Source organism: Oenanthe melanoleuca, chromosome 19, assembly GCF_029582105.1.
Source record: "Oenanthe melanoleuca isolate GR-GAL-2019-014 chromosome 19, OMel1.0, whole genome shotgun sequence".
In the NCBI taxonomy this organism is placed as follows: Eukaryota; Metazoa; Chordata; class Aves; order Passeriformes; family Muscicapidae; genus Oenanthe; species Oenanthe melanoleuca.
Window position 1 is genome coordinate 4,228,013 of NC_079352.1, and position 16,571 is coordinate 4,244,583.

Consider the following 16,571-nt stretch of genomic DNA (forward strand, 5'->3'; position numbering starts at 1 on the left):
GGGCCGAGGGAAAATGGAGGCGGCGGCGGCGGCGAGCGCGGGGGGCGGAGCGGGCGAGCCGCGAGCTCCCGGCGGGCGGAGCGGCCGCGCTTCCGCTTCCGGCGGGATGGAGGCGGCGCGGCGGCCGCCGCTGCTGCTGCCGCTGCTGCTGCCGCTGCTGGCGGCGGCGCTGGGCGCGGCGGGGCGCGGCGGCCCCGGGCCCGTCACCTGCGGCTCCGTGGTGAAGCTGCTCAACGTGCGGCACAACGTGCGGCTGCACTCGCACGATGTGCGCTACGGCTCCGGTAACGGACGCGGCCCGCGCTCATCCCTCCCCGCGCATCTCCTGTGTTGGGCTGAGCTGGCTGTGATGGTGGTTCTCCCTCCTCCGCAGGCAGCGGGCAGCAGTCGGTGACCGGCGTGTCGGCGGCGGATGACGGGAACAGCTACTGGCGGGTGCGGGGCCCCACGGCCGCCGTGTGCCAGCGGGGCACGCCGGTGCGCTGCGGGCAGGCCATCCGCCTCACGCACCTGGGCACCGGCCGCAACCTGCACAGCCACCGCTTCACCTCGCCGCTCTCCGGGAACCAGGTACCGCCCAGCATCGCCGGCCCTGCTGCCCGGGCTCGGTGTCTTTCGCTGGGCGTCACGGGGCCCGCCTTGTCACTCGGGTGTTGGCGGGTCCCCTGTGTCCCTGATGGGTTGTCGCTGTTCCTGTCCGTCCTGCCTGGGTTCCCCTTGTCCCCCGTGTTACTGCCAGACCCATTTTATTCCCCAGTCGTTCTCCTGGATTTTCCCAGACCGATCCTCCATATGCCTACTAGTGTTTCCTAATTCCTGGCCCCACGTGTGTCCCCCATTTCCTCACTCCCACCTTGTTCCCCAGTTCAGACTGGGTCCCTACCAGCACTGCCTTTTCCCAGGTCCCAGCTGGGTCCCTGCCAGTCCCACCTTGTTCCCCACTCCCTACTGATTCCTTAATGCCTGAATTCTAACCAGACCCTCCAAGTTCCAGCAGAGCCTCAGTCACAACCAGGTCCCTCCTAAGGCCAGCCCCTTTCTCTGCCCACCTCCACCCTCCCCTTTTTTCACCCCCAAACGAGCTCTTCTTCACCCCCAGGAGGTGAGTGCATTCGGGGAGGCCGGCGAGGGCGACTACCTGGACGACTGGACAGTGGTGTGCAGTGGGACCTACTGGGCACGGGATGAGGAGGTGCGCTTCCAGCACGCCTCCACCGACGTCTTCCTCTCGGTGACCGGGGAGCAGTACGGGCGGCCCATCCACGGGCAGAAGGAGGTGCACGGCATGGCTGCCTCCAGCCAGAATAACTACTGGAAGGTGATGGAGGGCATCTTCATGCAGCCCAGCGAGGCTTTCCAAATGGAGCAGTACCACGCTGAGTTGTGAGGGACAGACAGACTGATGCTGAGCCTCTGGGCGCTGCTCGGCTGTGTTTGGGACTGCTGAGTGCAGGGGATGGCTCCTGTCCCCACCCTGGGACTGACACACACCACTGACACAGGGCCCCGGCACAAAGCAGATCCCAGTGTCCTCAATTCCATGTGGAGCAGATCCTGTTGTCCCAAATCTGACACTAAACACGTTCCAGTGTCCAGACCTGACCCCAAAGCAGCTGCCAACATCCTAAAACCACTACAAAGCAGATCCCAATGTCCAGACCTGTCCCACAACAGAGCCCAACATCCTAGATCGGCACAAAGCGGGTCCAAACATCCCAAATTAGCACAAAGCCAAGCCAAACATCCAGACCTGACCTAAAATAAATTCCCAAACTCCTACCCTGTCCCTTTGCAGGCCACTCTGTCCAAGGACCTACCCCTTAAAGGACTGCTGTCCCTGGGAGCTGTACCCCTTGCTGTACCCCAAACTGCTCCTCGTGCCCTGCAAGGAGCTGGGTCCATAAAAGTGCTGAACTCTGCCCTGTGGTGTGGCTGTTTGTGTGAGGGATGCAGGTGACGTCTGCCACTGGGGGCCAGACCTGGTGTCATCTAGACTTGCCCCATCCCAGTGCCAGACCTGGTGTCACCCTCCTGCTCCTCGCTGTATCCCAGTGCCAGACCTGGTGTCACTGCTCTCGCCATCCTGGTGCCACACTGGTGTCATCTTTCTCCCCATCGCGGTGCTGCCCCTGTGTCCCTGCTTTGTCCATGCCGGTGCTGCCGTGGTGCATCCCTGTCCCCATCCCGGTGGTGTCTCCCACGTCTGCATCCTTGTCCCCATCCCTGTGTCCCTCTGTCTCTGTCCCAGTGTCAACGCTGTCCCCATCCCGTGTCTCCACTGTCCGCATGCCGGTGCTGTCCCGGTGTCCCTCTGTCCCCATCCCATGTCCTGCTGTCCCCATGCCAGTGCCGCCCCGCTGTCCCTGTGCCGGTGCCTCGCTGTCCCCGCCGTCCCCGCGCCGGTGCGGGGCGCTGCGGCGGCCGCTGTCCCCGGGAAGGCCCCGCCCGGTCCCGCCCCTCCCAGCGGCCACTCGGGGTGCGCGGGCGGCCCCAGGGGCGGCGGCGGCGGCGGCGCCGGGGCCGGGGCGGGCGGGCGGGAGGGGGTGCGAGCGGGGCCGGGGCCGCACCGGGGCCGGGCCGTGCCCGCCATGCCGCCGCCGCTGCCCGCCGCGCTCCTCGCCATCGTCCTCATCGCGCTGCTCGCCGGGCTGCTGGCGCGGTCAGGGCCTGCCGGGCGGGTCCGGGGGTCCCCGCGGGGCTCGGGGGGTGTGACAGGGCTGGGGAGGCGGCACGGAGGTGGCAGCGGGGTGACGGCGGGTTGGGGGGCGGCAGCGCGGCGGGTGCGGCCGGGCTGGGCTGGGAGGAGCTGGCAGGGTCAGGGGGAGGCCCGAGGGGCTGGCGGTGCGGGGTGCGGCGTTTGGGGGGCCCGCGGGAGTTCTGAGGGGTGGTGAGGCTGGTCGGGGTGGTGTCAGGGGTGCAAGGGGCCTGTGGGGCTGAGGGTGAGGTGTTGGGGGTCTGGGAGGAGGGAAGCAGAGGGTAAGGGGCACAAAGAGGGCTGGGGGGGGGGGTGTCAGGAGTTTGGGGGGCTCACAGGGCTGGGAGAGAGGTGTGGAGGGGAGTCTGCGGGGGATTTGGGGTTGTAGAGTTGGGTGTCAGAGGTTTGGGGGCTTAAAAAAGTTGCAGGGGTGAGCGTGGGGTGTCAGGGGGGTGTGGTGGCCTCAGGGCTTGGGATGGGGTGTCTGGGATTGTTGGGGGTGGTCCTGCAGGGTCTCATCCCCACCGTGGGGCCCTGGGAGCTCCTGTCCAGCTGTGGGTGCTGGAGCTGGTGCTCAAAGGACAACCAGCATCCTTAGAACCCAACCCCAGCAGGGAGGCTGACACTGGCCTTCCCCCTGTCCCCACAGATGGCTGGCATGTCGCCTGGCTGTCAGCTGGTGCCGGCAGAAGCTTCATGCAGAGCTGAAGATCGGCTCCTTTGGCTTCTTCTGGGCTCAGAACATCAGCCTCAAATTCCAGCGGGAGCAGCAGACTGTGGTGGGTACCTGGGCTAGGGGTGGTTGGTTGCTGGCACTTCAAGGCTGGCAGCAAATCCATCGAGCCACTCTCCTGTTGAGCACCCCCATGGCTGGTGCCAGGCCTTCCTCCCATGGCTAGACTTGGGGTTTTGGCTGCTCCTTGCATGATTTCAGGCGCCGGGAGTGGAGTGGGAATGTTGAGATGACCATCACAAGGCAGAGCCAAGTTGTTTCTTCTCTGACCTACCTGTGTGTCCTTACAGGAGATCGACAACGTTTGGATCTCCAGCAAACTGAGCCGGGAGCTGCCGTACGTGCCCCCACCCCAGCTCCCTGCCTGCTCCCTTTGGGGCTCAGGCTCACCCCTCGCCCTGCTTGCCTTCCTGCTGCCTTTACTCCTTTCTGCCGTCCTTATTCCCCCAGCTCTGTGAGAGAGTGACCCATGCTTGGAGGTGGCAGTGTCTTGTGGGTGCCCTTGTGCTGGTCCTGCACGTCCCTGGGGTAGGGGAAATCCCTGGTGACAGGGCCAGGTGTGCCAAGTACAAGCTCTTGTCAGAGCTGCCTGTGCTGTTGCTCCCCAGGCGCTACTTCGAGCTGTGTTTCGGCGAGGTGCGAATCCGCACGGATCTCCAGAAAGGCCCTGGGTTCCAGCCAACTGTCCCAGAGGCTCCCAGAGAAGCTCCTGGAAATGAGAGCAAAACAGAGCTGACCCTTAAACCCTCCCTGCTGAGGCTCCTTAGCCAGGTGAGGCACTGGCTCGCTGAGAGGCTGCTGTGGGCTGCGCTGCTGTCGGGATATCCCTCACAGCAGCACCTTCCCCCCAGCTCTTTTCCATTCACTTGGATTCCATCAACATCATGGTTCTGCACGTGGCCACCTCAGAGTCTCTCTGGCACATCCAGGCCAGCCAGACACGTCTCCTCCTGAATGGCAATGGGAAGAGGTAATGCTGTGCTCGTACCCCATTCTGCTTCCAGGGCAGGGGAGCTCCTCTGACCCCAGCCTGGTGTCTCTCCTCTCTCTGTCCCACTCAGCAGCATCCCATGTCACCTGTGGTGTGACACATTAACCTCCTCTGTGGCTGGCCTGGTTCCTTTTCCTGTCACAGGAAGCTTGAGTTGTGTGTTCTCCAAATAATGTTGTGTGCATGGAGTTAGGGCATGCTCTGCTTTTGAGAGCTCTGGGAGCAGGGACTTGGAGTCCCTGTGTCCCACAGGAAAGAGGGCAGTGACTTGTTTTGGCAGCAGCAAGACCCACATCCTCCTTCTGTTCTCTGCTCTCCCCAGCCTGACATGCGAGGTGAGCCTGACAAAGGTGAACAGCAAAGTCCTCAGGAGCAGCCAGCTGGTGAGTGCTGGAGGAGAGAGAAATTCCACCCTTGGAGCCTGGGCACTGGCTCTCTGAAACATGCTGGTGATCTGTTCCAGGGTGTCCCTGAGGCTGGGTGATGCTGACAGGTGCTGGGCTCTCTGCCGTGCCCAGCTCTCCACCTGCAGCACGCTCTGGGAGGGCACTGTGTGACTCCCTGTGTGCTCCTTGCTGTGTCCCCTGTGCACAGGATGACACGTGCCTGGCAGAGCTGGCCCTGGCACTGTCCCTCTCCCTGGAGATCAGCAGCAAGCGGCGGCTGGTGGGCGTCCGGCTCTGCGTCCGCACGCTGCAGGCAGAGCTGCACGAGGGGCTTTTCTGCAGCCCCCTCCTGCACCACGTCACTGCTGGGGCCCAGCACAGCAGCGTGGGGGAAGAGCCCAGCACAGGTCAGGACAAGGACAGGGACAGGCTCTGGGCAGGGCAGGGGCTGGTGGCCCCCATTGTTGCACTGGTGCCAGAGGGATTGGGCTGTGGGATCACTCCCTTCTGCTCCAGAATGTGGGGGTTTGGGCTCGTCCTTCCTGTGACTCTGTCCTTCTCCAGGCCCAGGGGAACCTTCAAAGTCCCTGTCTCTGCTGAGCAGGGACACACTGAAGCTCATCCCCAGGAGAGTGGAGATGAAGCTGGAGAACACTAGCATGGTGCTGTCCATGAACAGCCAGAAGAGGTGAGGGGCAGGCTGTCCGAGTCCAAAATAATTCTGGAGGACATAGATCTGGGGACAACTGTGCCATTCTCTTCTTGTCCCTTGGCTCTGCTAGACTGCAGAGAGTGAGTCATAGAGCCCACTCCAGTGGGAAGGACTGAGCTTGGCCTGGGGCTGGGCTCTTGGGGCGGGAGGAAGGCACATGAGCTGGTTCTCCAGCTGATGGGATCCTCAGGCAATGGGGTGAGAGCGCTGGGCTGTGCTGCAGCTGGGCACTGGCTGCTGTGTTTGTCCATGCCAGCATCCTGGTCAGCTGGTGATGAGAGACAGGGAGATAGAGGACATGACAATGCAGTTCCCTCCTGGCAGTGACTCCCTGTGTCTTCCAGGCACCTCACCTGGAGCCTGAAGCTGCTGCAGTTTCTATATCAGCGTGAAGAGGAGCAAATCCCATTGCGCAATTTCACGCCCACCTCAGACCTGGACCAAATGAGTGTAGACCTCCAGCTGGAGGGCAAGTAGCCACGAGGTCACCAATGGGACAGGGCTGCCATCACTGCCCTCTGTCACCCCTCATTTGTGCTCCTCTGTCCCCCCAGATGGCCTTCTCCTGTCCCAAAGCCGCCAGCGCATCGTGTGCCTCAACTCCCTGAAGACCAGTGTGCAGGTGAGTGAGTGCTAGGCACACTCCGTCCCCTGGGGGTGGCTGGTTCGGCTCCTGGCATGAGTTTTTTGCCACCTGGCCCTTTCCCTGCTCTAGGTCACAGCCATTGACCTCTCGGCTGCTGTGCTGCTCAACACCTGCATCATCCACTATCGTCACCAAGAGTTTTCGCCCTGGCTGGGCCTGTTGGCACAGGAATACAGGTGCCAGGCGGTGCCTGTCCCCAGCCAAGGGCACAAGGGAAGGTAAACCTGGCCTCAGTGCAGCTGCTGGTATCACAGCTTGTTTCCTCTTGCTGGCCACGGTCTGGCACAGTGCCTGGGCACTCAGCACCTTACCTGTTCACCGCCTGTGGGATGGGGGAGGCTGGTCTGGAGGTGATCAGGGAGCCCCTGCAGAGAGAACCTCCCTCTGGGCCTGCTCCCTGCCAGGCTCCGTGGTACACAGCTGCAAGTAAGAGCCCATCCCTGCTTGTTCCCTGCAGGAGCTATCCCCAGATCCTAGCACCCATCATCCTGTGTGCCTCACTGTCCAACGTCAATGTGTCCGTGCAGCTCGGGGACACGCCACCCTTCGCCTTGGGCTTCAACTCCATCTCTGCAGGTACAGGCTGGATCAGGGATGTGCTGGGCTCTTCCTGGGGTCTGCCAGAGCGGCACAGGGATGGGAATGGGGGGGCTGTGCTGCTGCTGTGCTTACCCATGTGTGTGGCCAGGGACTGTGTATCCCTGCCTGGTTGTATCTGGGTGCCCATGTTTGAGCCTTGCCTGCACTTCCCCCCGCTCTGTGCCCACAGACTACCAGCACCTGCGGCCACAGAGCGTGCACCAGCGAGCGGTGCTGGCCGTGGACCACCTGTGCTGGCGAGTGGGCAACGACTCCCACATCCAGCGTGCCCCACATCCCCCCAACATGCATGTGTGGGGAGAAGCCCTCATCCTCGACTCCTTCAACCTCCAGGTGAGGGGCGAGCTGAGGGGGCAAGGGGTGGTTTTCAGTCTCGCACTCCGTGTGTGGAGGCACAGGGATGTCCTGCAGCCTGAGAGTGATCATCCTGTTTGTCCTTCAGGGCAGCTACAACCAGCCCCTGGGCATGTCCAGTGCCCAGTCAGATACACTCTTCCTGGATTGCACCATCCGGGGGCTGCAGGTGGAGTCGTCTGACACCTGCACTGAGTGCCTGGCCAGGGTCCTGCCCCTTTTCTGCCTGCAGCCTGGTGGGGCTGAACTTGCCAAGCAGCCTCCCTCTACCTCCAGCGAGCCCTGGGGGCTGCTCTGGAAGGTGGATCTGAAGGTGGAGGACGTGAACCTTTTCACACTCTCGGCCCTAGTGGGTAAGTAGCTGATCCAAGCTGATCCCAGATGGCTGTCCTGAAATAACCCTGCAGTCAGAGGAACCTGGCATGTTGTGGTGTGCCTCTGTGCCTCCAGCACTGACCTGCTGTCTCTCCAGGTGCCCTGGAGCTGCGTCTGGACACGCTGACTGTCCTGGGCAGTGCTGAGAGCTGCACGGTCAGCGTCCAGGGCATGGTGCTGGCCTTGGTGAAGAGCATCACTGAGAAGATGCAGCCGTGCTGCAAAGCTCCTGCCATCCCCAACCCGGTGGCCAACCTCTCCGTGCTCTCTGTCACCTACCACAGCAGCATCCGCTCCTTGGAGGTTGGTTTGGCTGTTGGGTCACTGCTTTTTCCTATACTGGGGATAGAAGGGGCAGGGGGAGGTGCTGGGGGGAGTACGGGGCTGTGCTGTGCTGGCCCTGGCAGTGACGTGGTGCCTGCTCACTCTCTCGTGCAGGTGCAGTGCGGTGAGGGGCTGGCAGTGCTGTGGAGCCCACCTGACCACATGCACCTGTACCATCACATCCTGGCCACCCTGCAGTGCCACGAAGCCTTGCGGAGCGCCCTCGGCCACAGGACGCTTCCCTCCCTGCCCCCAGAGAGCCCCATGTCCCACCCAACCACCCCTACTGAGTCACCAGGGCCCCTCCAGCCTAAAGGGCCTCCTCCCAAAAGACTCCTGTCCCTGTCCCTGGAGCTGAGCTCTGCCAAGCTCACAGCCTTTGTCTCTGAGGCCAACTACATCAGCCTGGCTGCAGAACGGACCTCGGTGAGCTGGCACGGCGGTGCCCTGCACGGCTACTGCCCTGAGCTGGCCGCCGGCTTCGACGGACACAGCATCTTCAGCTTCAAGGAGGTGGAGGTGAAGCTGCTGCCGGAGCTGGAGGAGGTCGTCCGGCACCGCGACGCCTTCCCCACGCTGCGCACCCTCCGCAACCGCGGCTGGGCCTTCTCCTTCGCCAGCGTGACCATCGAGTTCCCCTACCAGTACGACTTCTCCCGCACGCTGGACGCTGCCGTGGGCGTGCAGAAGTGGCTGAAGGGCCTGCACCGGCCCGGGCGCCCCACCAGCACGGCCCTGCCCCCCGACCTCCTGCTCAAAGTCACCCACTTCTCCTGGGTCTTCCTGGATGACGTCTTCGAGGTCAAGTTGCGAGACAACTACGAGCTGATGAAGGATGAGAGCAAGGAGAGCGCCAAGCGCCTGCAGCTGCTGGACGCCAAGGTGGCTGCGCTGCGCAAGCAGCACGGGGAGCTGCTGCCTGCCCGCAAGATCGAGGAGCTCTACGCCTCCCTGGAGAAGAAGAACATCGAGATCTACATCCAGCGCTCGCGGCGCCTCTACGCCAACACGCCCATGCGGAGAGCCCTCCTCACCTGGACCCTGGCCCACCTGGAGCTGGTGGCCATGGCTGATGAGTCCTTCCATGGCACGGAGCGTGTGCTGGAGCAGATGAGGGACCTGGATGGCGTCAGCCCCTTCCCCCCAGAGGGTCTGGAGATGGTCACCCAGTGGTGCCGCATGATGAAGGGCACAGTTGGCAGCTTCTTTGGTGAGTTGCTTTGTGGGAGGGTTCCCTTGGAGCACAGCACAATGGCTGTGTGGCCTGGTCTGGCACCACGTGGTGTGTAAGCAGGCAGGGAAAATGATTTTTGGAGTTTCAAAGGGAGCGGGAAGTGAGCAGAGATGTGACAGGACCACGGCTCCTACTGTGGCCCAGAGTGGGGGAGTGCCTGTCTGTGTGCTGCCCCATCCCTCAGCCCTGCCTGTCCCCGCAGTGCGGATCCGTGACTACCCCCGGTACCTGTTTGAGATCCGGAACTGGCAGCTCTCGGGCCGGCTGATCGGAGCCGAGCAGTGCGGCCAGGCCTGCTCCCGGCGCCGCCAGCTCCTGAAGCTGGGGCTGCCCTGGGGCGATGCCACGGTGGAGAGGAACATGCCACCCTTGAAGTTCTACCATGACTTTCACTGTAAGAGCTGGAGGAGTGGGGGGCTCTGTGGTGGGGTAGGGACAGGGCAAATGGCTGAGCCAACCACTGTGTCCCCAGCTGTGATCTCCCAGTACACCATCGTGTGGGGACCCTGCTGGGACCCAGCCTGGACCCTGATTGGCCAGTGTGTGGATCTCCTCACCAAGCCCTCAGAGGACCCCAGCGCCCCATTGCCCTGGTGGGACAAGAGCCGCCTTCTCTTCCATGGAGACTGGCACATGGACATTGAACAGGCCAACCTGCACCAGCTGGCCACCGAGGTGGGTGCTACTGGACTGGGGAGCAACATGGTGTGGGGCCAGCTCACACCTGCCTCTCCTCACGCTGGCCCTTGCAGGACCCCTACAACACTACGGAGAACATGCACTGGGAGTGGAGCCAACTCTCCTTCCACTGGAAGCCCGGGCAGTTTGTCTTCAAGGGCAACCTGGATATCAATGTCCGGACAGCCTCCAAGTGAGTGGAGCCACGATTGTGGGAGGCCTTCACCAGTGCTGGGGGATGACTAAGGTCTCTTTCTGCATTCAGATATGACGACTGCTGCTTCCTGCACCTGCCTGACCTGTGCATGACGCTGGACCTGCAGTGGCTGTGCCATGGGAACCCCCACGACCACCACGGCGTGGTGCTGCGCTCCCCCGAGTTCCTGCCCGAGGTGCCAGTGGGGCAGCAGTATGACTCCTACCGTGCCTTCCGCTCCGAGAACCTCAACCTCTCCATCCGGATGGACCTGACACAACCCAGTAAAGGTGGCTGACAGCATCCTGGGGATCCCCTGGGGACAAGGGGCATAGGGCAGGGCATGCTGGTTGTGGGTTGGGTGCCCCATGGTGCTGGCTGATGGTGGGTATATTCTCAGAGCACTCCCAGCCCCGGATCCTGCTCTACAGCAGCACCCTCCGGTGGATGCAGAATTTTTGGGCCACATGGACCAGCGTGACACGACCCATCTGCCGTGGGAAGCTCTTCAATAACATGAAACCCAGCAAGAAGAAGCTGGGGCAGCATTACAAGCAGTTGTCCTATACTGCACTCTTCCCCCGGCTGCAGGTAATTCCCAGCTGGGAATCTGGTGTTTCCTCCATCCTCTGCCTCTGCTGGATTCTCAGCTGCTCTCTGCTCCCTCTCAGGTGCATTACTGGGCCTCCTTTGCCCAGCAGCGGGGGATCCAGGTGGAATGCTGCCAGGGACACATCTTCACTCGGGGCACACAGCGGCTCATCCCACAAGGTGAGTGGGAGTCCTGCCAGCAGCACCTCCAGGTACAGCAGGGCCCTGGCTGACCCTGACCCTGTCCCTGTCCCCCAGCTGGCACGGTGATGCGACGCCTCATTTCGGAGTGGAGCATCACGCAGATGGTGAGTGACCTGAGCCAGGTCACTGTGCACCTCATGGCCTCCACTTGTGATGAGAATGCTGACCACCAGCTCGACACCCTGGTGAAGAAAACCCACCTGCTGAGCCTGTCCTCCCTCACCTACCAGCGGCACAGCGTCCGCACGGCTGAGGAGGTACCGCTGCAAACAGGGCACAGCAGCTTGTGCTGGCCTGGTGGCATCTCCAGGACAAGAGCAAGGGATTTATTTGGGGAAGAACTGAATTTCAGGGTCTGCAATCTACCAGGCACATGACTTTGTGCCCATGCTTTTGGTCCCTGAGGTTGTCTGGGTTCCATGCTCTGCCTGAAGGGCTAGCAGGGCTCCTAGTCCCAGTGCACGAGGCCACTGGGCAGGCCCAGGAGTGGCTTTGCTGTGCTGAGGCAGTGACTCTCTGTGCCCAGGAGCTGCCCCTGCGTGATGGGGACGACGGTTTCCACACGCATCAGCTGCACTTGGTGGACCTGCGGGCGTCCTGGACCACCACGAACCGGGACATTGCCTTCGGCCTCTACGATGGCTACAAGAAAGCGGCTGTGCTCAAACGTAACCTGTCCACTGAGGCCCTCAAGGGGCTGAAGATTGACACACAGCTGCAGGCCAAGAAGCTGAAGCGGGGCTCGCTCTCTGCTCACTCCATCCCTGCCAGAGTGCCTCCTCCCATCACCAGCGGCCGTCCTGAGAGAGCCTCTTCAGGGGGTGAGCACAGCGGGGAGGGGGGCAAGGGGAAGCCCACAGCTCAAAGCTCTGCCTGCTTTCATTCTGTACATTTGAGCAATCCCCCCATAGCTTTACACTGACCCTTTCTCCTTCCCCAGGGGCCTACATGCTGCAGAAGCTCATTGAGGAGACGGACAAGTTTGTGGTTTTCACAGAAGAGGAGTCGGGGGCCAGCGAGCAGCTCTGTGGCATCGCCGCCTGCCAGACCGACGACATCTACAACCGCAACTGCCTCATCGAGCTGGTGAACTGCCAGGTACCTGCCTGTCCCCACAGCTGTGGCAGGGGCTGTGCCTGCCCCAGAAAGGTCCATCAGTCCCTGGGGTCTCTCCCCCCACAGATGGTTCTGCGTGGTGCAGAGACAGAGGGCTGTGTGATCGTGTCCGCTGCGAAGGCACAGCTGCTGCAGTGCCAGCACCACCCCGCCTGGTACGGGGACACTCTGAAGCAGAAGACATCCTGGACGTGTTTGCTGGATGGCATGCAGTACTTTGCCACGACAGAGAGCAGCCCCTCCGAGGGGGAGCATGGCCAGCTCTGGCTGGAGGTGAGCATCTGGTGGGTGAGCTACACAGGGGACAGGCACTGCTGTCAGTGCCCTGGCCAAGTCAGGGAAAGTGGGGACAGCCAGCAGTGGCTCCTTGCCTTCTCAGGTGAAAAATATTGAGGAGCATCGTCAGCGGAGCCTGGACTCGGTGCAGGAGCTGATGGAGAGCGGGCAGGCAGTGGGGGGCATGGTCAGCACCACCACAGGTACTGCCCACAGCCCTGGCTGCTCTGCCTACCCCAGTCCCACTTTTGTGTGATGCCAGGGCTGGTAGAGCTGAGAGCACCTGTCCTGTCCCTGTGTGGCTCCAGGAGGTGGCTGATGCTCCAAGCCCTGCCCTGTGCAGTCCCAGTGTGCCAGGACATGGCACTTTGACTGTGGTCCCTCTGCCTGTCCCCAGACTGGAATCAGCCCTCGGAAGCCCAGCAGACCCAGCAGGTGCAGAGGATCATCTCTCGCTGCAGCTGCCGCATGTACTACATCAGCTACAGCCACGACATCGACCCCGAGCTGGCCACGCAGATAAAGCCCCCTGAGACCCCTGCCAACCAGGAGAAGGAGGATCTGCTGAAGAAGCAGGAGGGTAGGTGCATCTAGGCAGTGTACCTTGGGGGTAGAGCTCTGGGCTGACCCATGGCTAACTCCAGGGTGGTCTTTTTTGGCCCTGCTGAGGTCAGAGGGCTGCATACAAAAGGGGTCCTCAACATATTTCTGGCCATGCTGAGGCCCCACCCTGACCTTTGTGTCCCTGCAGGAGCTGTGGACACCTTCACCCTGATCCACCACGACCTGGAGATCTCCACCAACCCTGCACAGTATGCCATGATCCTCGATATAGTCAACAACCTGCTGCTGCACGTGGAGCCCAAACGCAAGGTACCCAGGGGCTCTGGGTGTCTGTGCCACTCACTGCACCCAGGCAGTCCTAACCTTGCCCTATCCCTGTGGCCAGGAGCACAGTGAGAAGAAGCAGCGGGTGCGTTTCCAGCTGGAAATCTCCAGCAACCCTGAGGAGCAGCGCAGCAGTATCCTACACCTGCAAGAGGCTGTGAGGCAGCACGTGGCCCAGATCCGGCAGCTGGAGAAGCAGATGTACTCCAACATGAAGGTGAGCCCACATCCCTGGCTCCCTGGGTCCCCACTCCACGGCAGAGGGTGCTGAGGGTTGTCTGTCATTCAGTCCTTGAAGGATGACAGCAAAAACGAGATCCTGCTTGACCTGAACCACCGGCTACAGCAGCAGTTGAGCCAGGAAAAAGCTGACCTGCAGCTGGAGAGCGAGGAGCTGAACATACTGATCAGGTAGGACAAGGGGGAATGGCTTTAAGCTGAGAGTAGATTTGGATTGGATATTAGGGAGAAATTCTTCCCAGTGAGGCACTGGCATAGGTTGCCCAAAGAAGCTGTGGCTTCCCATTCCTGGAAATGTTCAAGGATAGTCTGGATGGGGCTTGGAGCAACCTGGGACAGTGGGAGGTGTCCAGCCCAAACCATTCTGATTCAGCCTTCCCCATTCTCAGCCTTCCCCAGCATTGTGTCCTCCTTACTCTAGGACTCCCACATCCCAGCTCTCAATTCTGTGCTGCAGGTGCTTCAAGGACTTCCAGCTGCAGCGAGCCAACAAGATGGAGCTGCGAAAGCAGCCGGAGGACGTGAGCGTGGCACGGAGGACTGAGTTCTACTTTGCCCAGGCACGCTGGCGCCTGACAGAGGAGGATGGGCAGCTGGGCATTGCTGAGCTGGAGCTCCAGCGCTTCCTGTACAGCAAGGTGTGGAGTTGGGCAGTGCCCACAGCCCCTGAGCTGGGGATGGGGACGTTGGGAGCTGATGGCTTTGTCTGCACAGGTCAACAAGTCTGATGACACAGCCGAGCATCTGCTGGAGCTGGGCTGGGTGACCATGAACAACCTGCTGCCCAATGCTGTGTACAAGGCAAGTGGCAGCTGGGGAGCAGCTCTGCATCCTGGGCACCCACGGGTGGCCTGGGCAGAGTGGTCTGTCCTTGCCCCAGCCACCCATCCTCTTCCCTGCAGGTGGTGCTGCGTCCCCAGAGCTCCTGCCAGTCCGGCCGGCAGCTGGCCCTGAGGATTTTCAGCAAGGTCCGGCCGCCCGTGGGAGGCATCTCCATCAAGGAGCATTTTGAGGTGCCAGGGCTCGGCTGGAGGTGCCAGGGTCTCTGTGGGACATAGGCAGTGTGTGCCTGGCTCTGACATATTTCTTTCCCACAGGTGAATGTGGTGCCTCTCACCATCCAGCTCACCCATCAGTTCTTCCACAGAATGATGGGTTTCTTCTTCCCTGGCCGTAATGTGGAGGAGGAGGAGGTGGGGGATGAGGAAGATAAGTCCAAGCTGGTGACAACAGGTGAGAGGCTCGTGATCTCCTCCTCTCTGGATGTCCTTGAGCAGCTCTGGCTGCATGTCCAGGATATGTTTGTGGGCAGCTGCTGTCCAGCCATGAGTTGAGAAACGGATTTGTGGTCTCCCCTGGGGACAGGGAGATGGTGGGAGGGTTGGGGACATGGCTAACCCCTGGCTGGACACCACCACCACCTCACAGCCTGTTTGCCCCAGGGATCCCCGTGGTGAAGCCGCGGCAGCTGATCGTGGCCGATGACTCACTGGGCCCAGGGAAGGGAGTTGCTCAGGGACTGAATCGGACATCAGGGGTCAGAAGATCGTTCCGAAAAGCACCTGAGGTACCTCCTGCTGCCGTGAGGGGGGAATCTGCAAGAGCCCTGCTGTGGTGCCAGTCTGTTTTCCCTTAACTGCAGGGTTGGGTAGCCATGTCCTCCCACACTTCCCTCCTACGCTTGTCTGTTTTCTCCTGCTCCCTCCCACCATGAGGATTTGCATCCTTTACAACCAGACGTCTGCACGCTTGATGTGATCCCTGTATCTCATTTTTCCAGCACTATGCCAGAGTAGCTCTCACCTCTCCCTGATGAAGCAATGCCATGGCATAGTGCCCATCTGTCCTTTCCCTGCTGGTTCCTGGCTGCTTGTCCTTCCCTTCTGCTCATGGCTTCTGCTCTGTCCCCAGCATCCCGTGGATGACATCGACAAGATGAAGGAGCGTGCAGCCATGAACAACTCCTTCATCTATATCAAGATCCCGCAGGTGCCACTCTGTGTCAGCTACAAGGTGTGGACCCGTGGGACAGGGCATGCTTGGGGTGGTCTGGGCCGTTGTCCCACACTGCCTGACACCTGTGTCCCACAGGGGGAGAAGAACAGCGTGGACTGGGGCGATCTGAACCTGGTGCTGCCATGCCTAGAGTACCACAACAACACATGGACATGGCTGGACTTTGCCATGGCGGTGAAGAGGGACAGCCGCAAAGCCTTGGTGGCACAGGTACGTGGGACCACATCCCTCTTCCCGCTCCGGAGGCTGCCGGAGCTGCTCTGCCCAGGATGGAGATGGAAACCCCAGGGTGGGTGGCACGTTCCCCAGGGTGGGAAGCAGCTGCACTGGCTCAGCAGCTCAGGCTGTCTCCCATGCCAAGGGCCCAGGCTGAGGCCATGGGGTTGCTGAGCCCCCTGACTCCCGGGGCAGGTGATCAAGGAGAAGCTGCGCCTGAAGCCGGCGGCGGGCGCGGAGGCCCGGGGGAAGCTGGAGAACAAATCCGACGGGACCATCCAGCAGCAGGAGGAGGACGAGAAGGCTCGACTGCTCATCGGGCTGAGCGTGGGCGAGAAGAACCCCAGCAAGAAGTCGATCTTCGGCAGGCGCAAATGACGGCAGCACCCGGCGGGCCGGGAAGGGACTTGGGGTGCCCCGTGCTCCCCCCTTGGGGGGACACCCCAAAGGTGGAGGGGGCTGCGCTGCTCGGCGGTGCCCGAGGAGGGCTCAGCCACGTGCAGGCCCTCGGTAGCCCCGTCTGTGGGGTAGGGGTGGAGCAGCACAGGGATGTGGGGGCACAGGGTGCTCCGGGGCTGCTTTGTGGGGTGCAGAACCCTTGTGCCAAGGGCTCCTGCAAGCTTCCCCCACTCCCTGCTGTGCGGGTGCTGGGCCCAGCCCCTGGGCCTGGTGAAGCAGCAGGATCGCTCCAGGCTGGGAAAAGGGGGAACGGGAGAGAGTTTAAATAAAGAGTTTTTAATTTGGGAGAGGCTCAGGCCAGTGGCTTGTTTCTTGCCTCACCCTGCAGTGCTGGGCTCAGCACCATGCCCCACCTCAGCCTGGCAGCCCCCCATCCTTGGGGGCTTCACCCCTTGCTCTTCTTTCCCAGCAGGTGCTCAGGGCACCCCGGCACGGCCCCGGGCTCAGCCTGTGCACTTACCTCTCTGCAGCCCCCTCCGTGAGCCCGGGGCCGTGCCGGGGCTCAGCAGGAACTGCGGGCACCCCCTCAGGCTGCAGGACGTGGGGTGCAAAGAGAGAAGGAAAGGTTAAAGGGAGAGCCCCCGAGTGTGTACAGAGAGGGTCCCGGAGAGGGGCTGGGATCAGTCCTGGGGTGGGGGTGG

The 16,571-nt window shown here is 61.9% G+C and overlaps 2 protein-coding genes across 2 annotated transcripts; both read left to right on the forward strand.

Moving 5' to 3' along the window:
• Window positions 1-13: 13 nt before the first annotated feature.
• On the forward strand, window positions 14-1,919 carry SDF2 (stromal cell derived factor 2). The gene is made up of 3 exons (XM_056506437.1): window positions 14-284; window positions 374-570; window positions 1,100-1,919. Exons 1-3 carry the CDS (start codon window positions 14-16, stop codon window positions 1,385-1,387), a joined length of 756 nt encoding a protein of 251 aa, XP_056362412.1. The 3' UTR covers window positions 1,388-1,919.
• Window positions 1,920-2,555: 636 nt separating this feature from the next.
• On the forward strand, window positions 2,556-16,215 carry BLTP2 (bridge-like lipid transfer protein family member 2). Its single transcript, XM_056506682.1, has 39 exons — window positions 2,556-2,659; window positions 3,345-3,474; window positions 3,719-3,765; window positions 4,037-4,199; window positions 4,280-4,398; window positions 4,742-4,802; window positions 5,014-5,212; window positions 5,370-5,493; window positions 5,862-5,986; window positions 6,072-6,139; window positions 6,233-6,381; window positions 6,621-6,739; window positions 6,933-7,096; window positions 7,206-7,470; window positions 7,590-7,795; window positions 7,931-9,026; window positions 9,253-9,444; window positions 9,523-9,725; window positions 9,803-9,921; window positions 9,994-10,214; window positions 10,325-10,515; window positions 10,596-10,695; window positions 10,774-10,976; window positions 11,246-11,540; window positions 11,660-11,817; window positions 11,902-12,108; window positions 12,215-12,314; window positions 12,509-12,691; window positions 12,863-12,984; window positions 13,061-13,216; window positions 13,289-13,410; window positions 13,697-13,877; window positions 13,954-14,040; window positions 14,142-14,252; window positions 14,337-14,472; window positions 14,682-14,806; window positions 15,151-15,252; window positions 15,331-15,465; window positions 15,667-16,215. The coding sequence occupies exons 1-39, from the start codon at window positions 2,589-2,591 to the stop codon at window positions 15,847-15,849; spliced, it is 6,738 nt and encodes a 2,245-aa protein (XP_056362657.1). The 5' UTR covers window positions 2,556-2,588; the 3' UTR covers window positions 15,850-16,215.
• The last annotated feature ends 356 nt before the right edge of the window (window positions 16,216-16,571 follow it).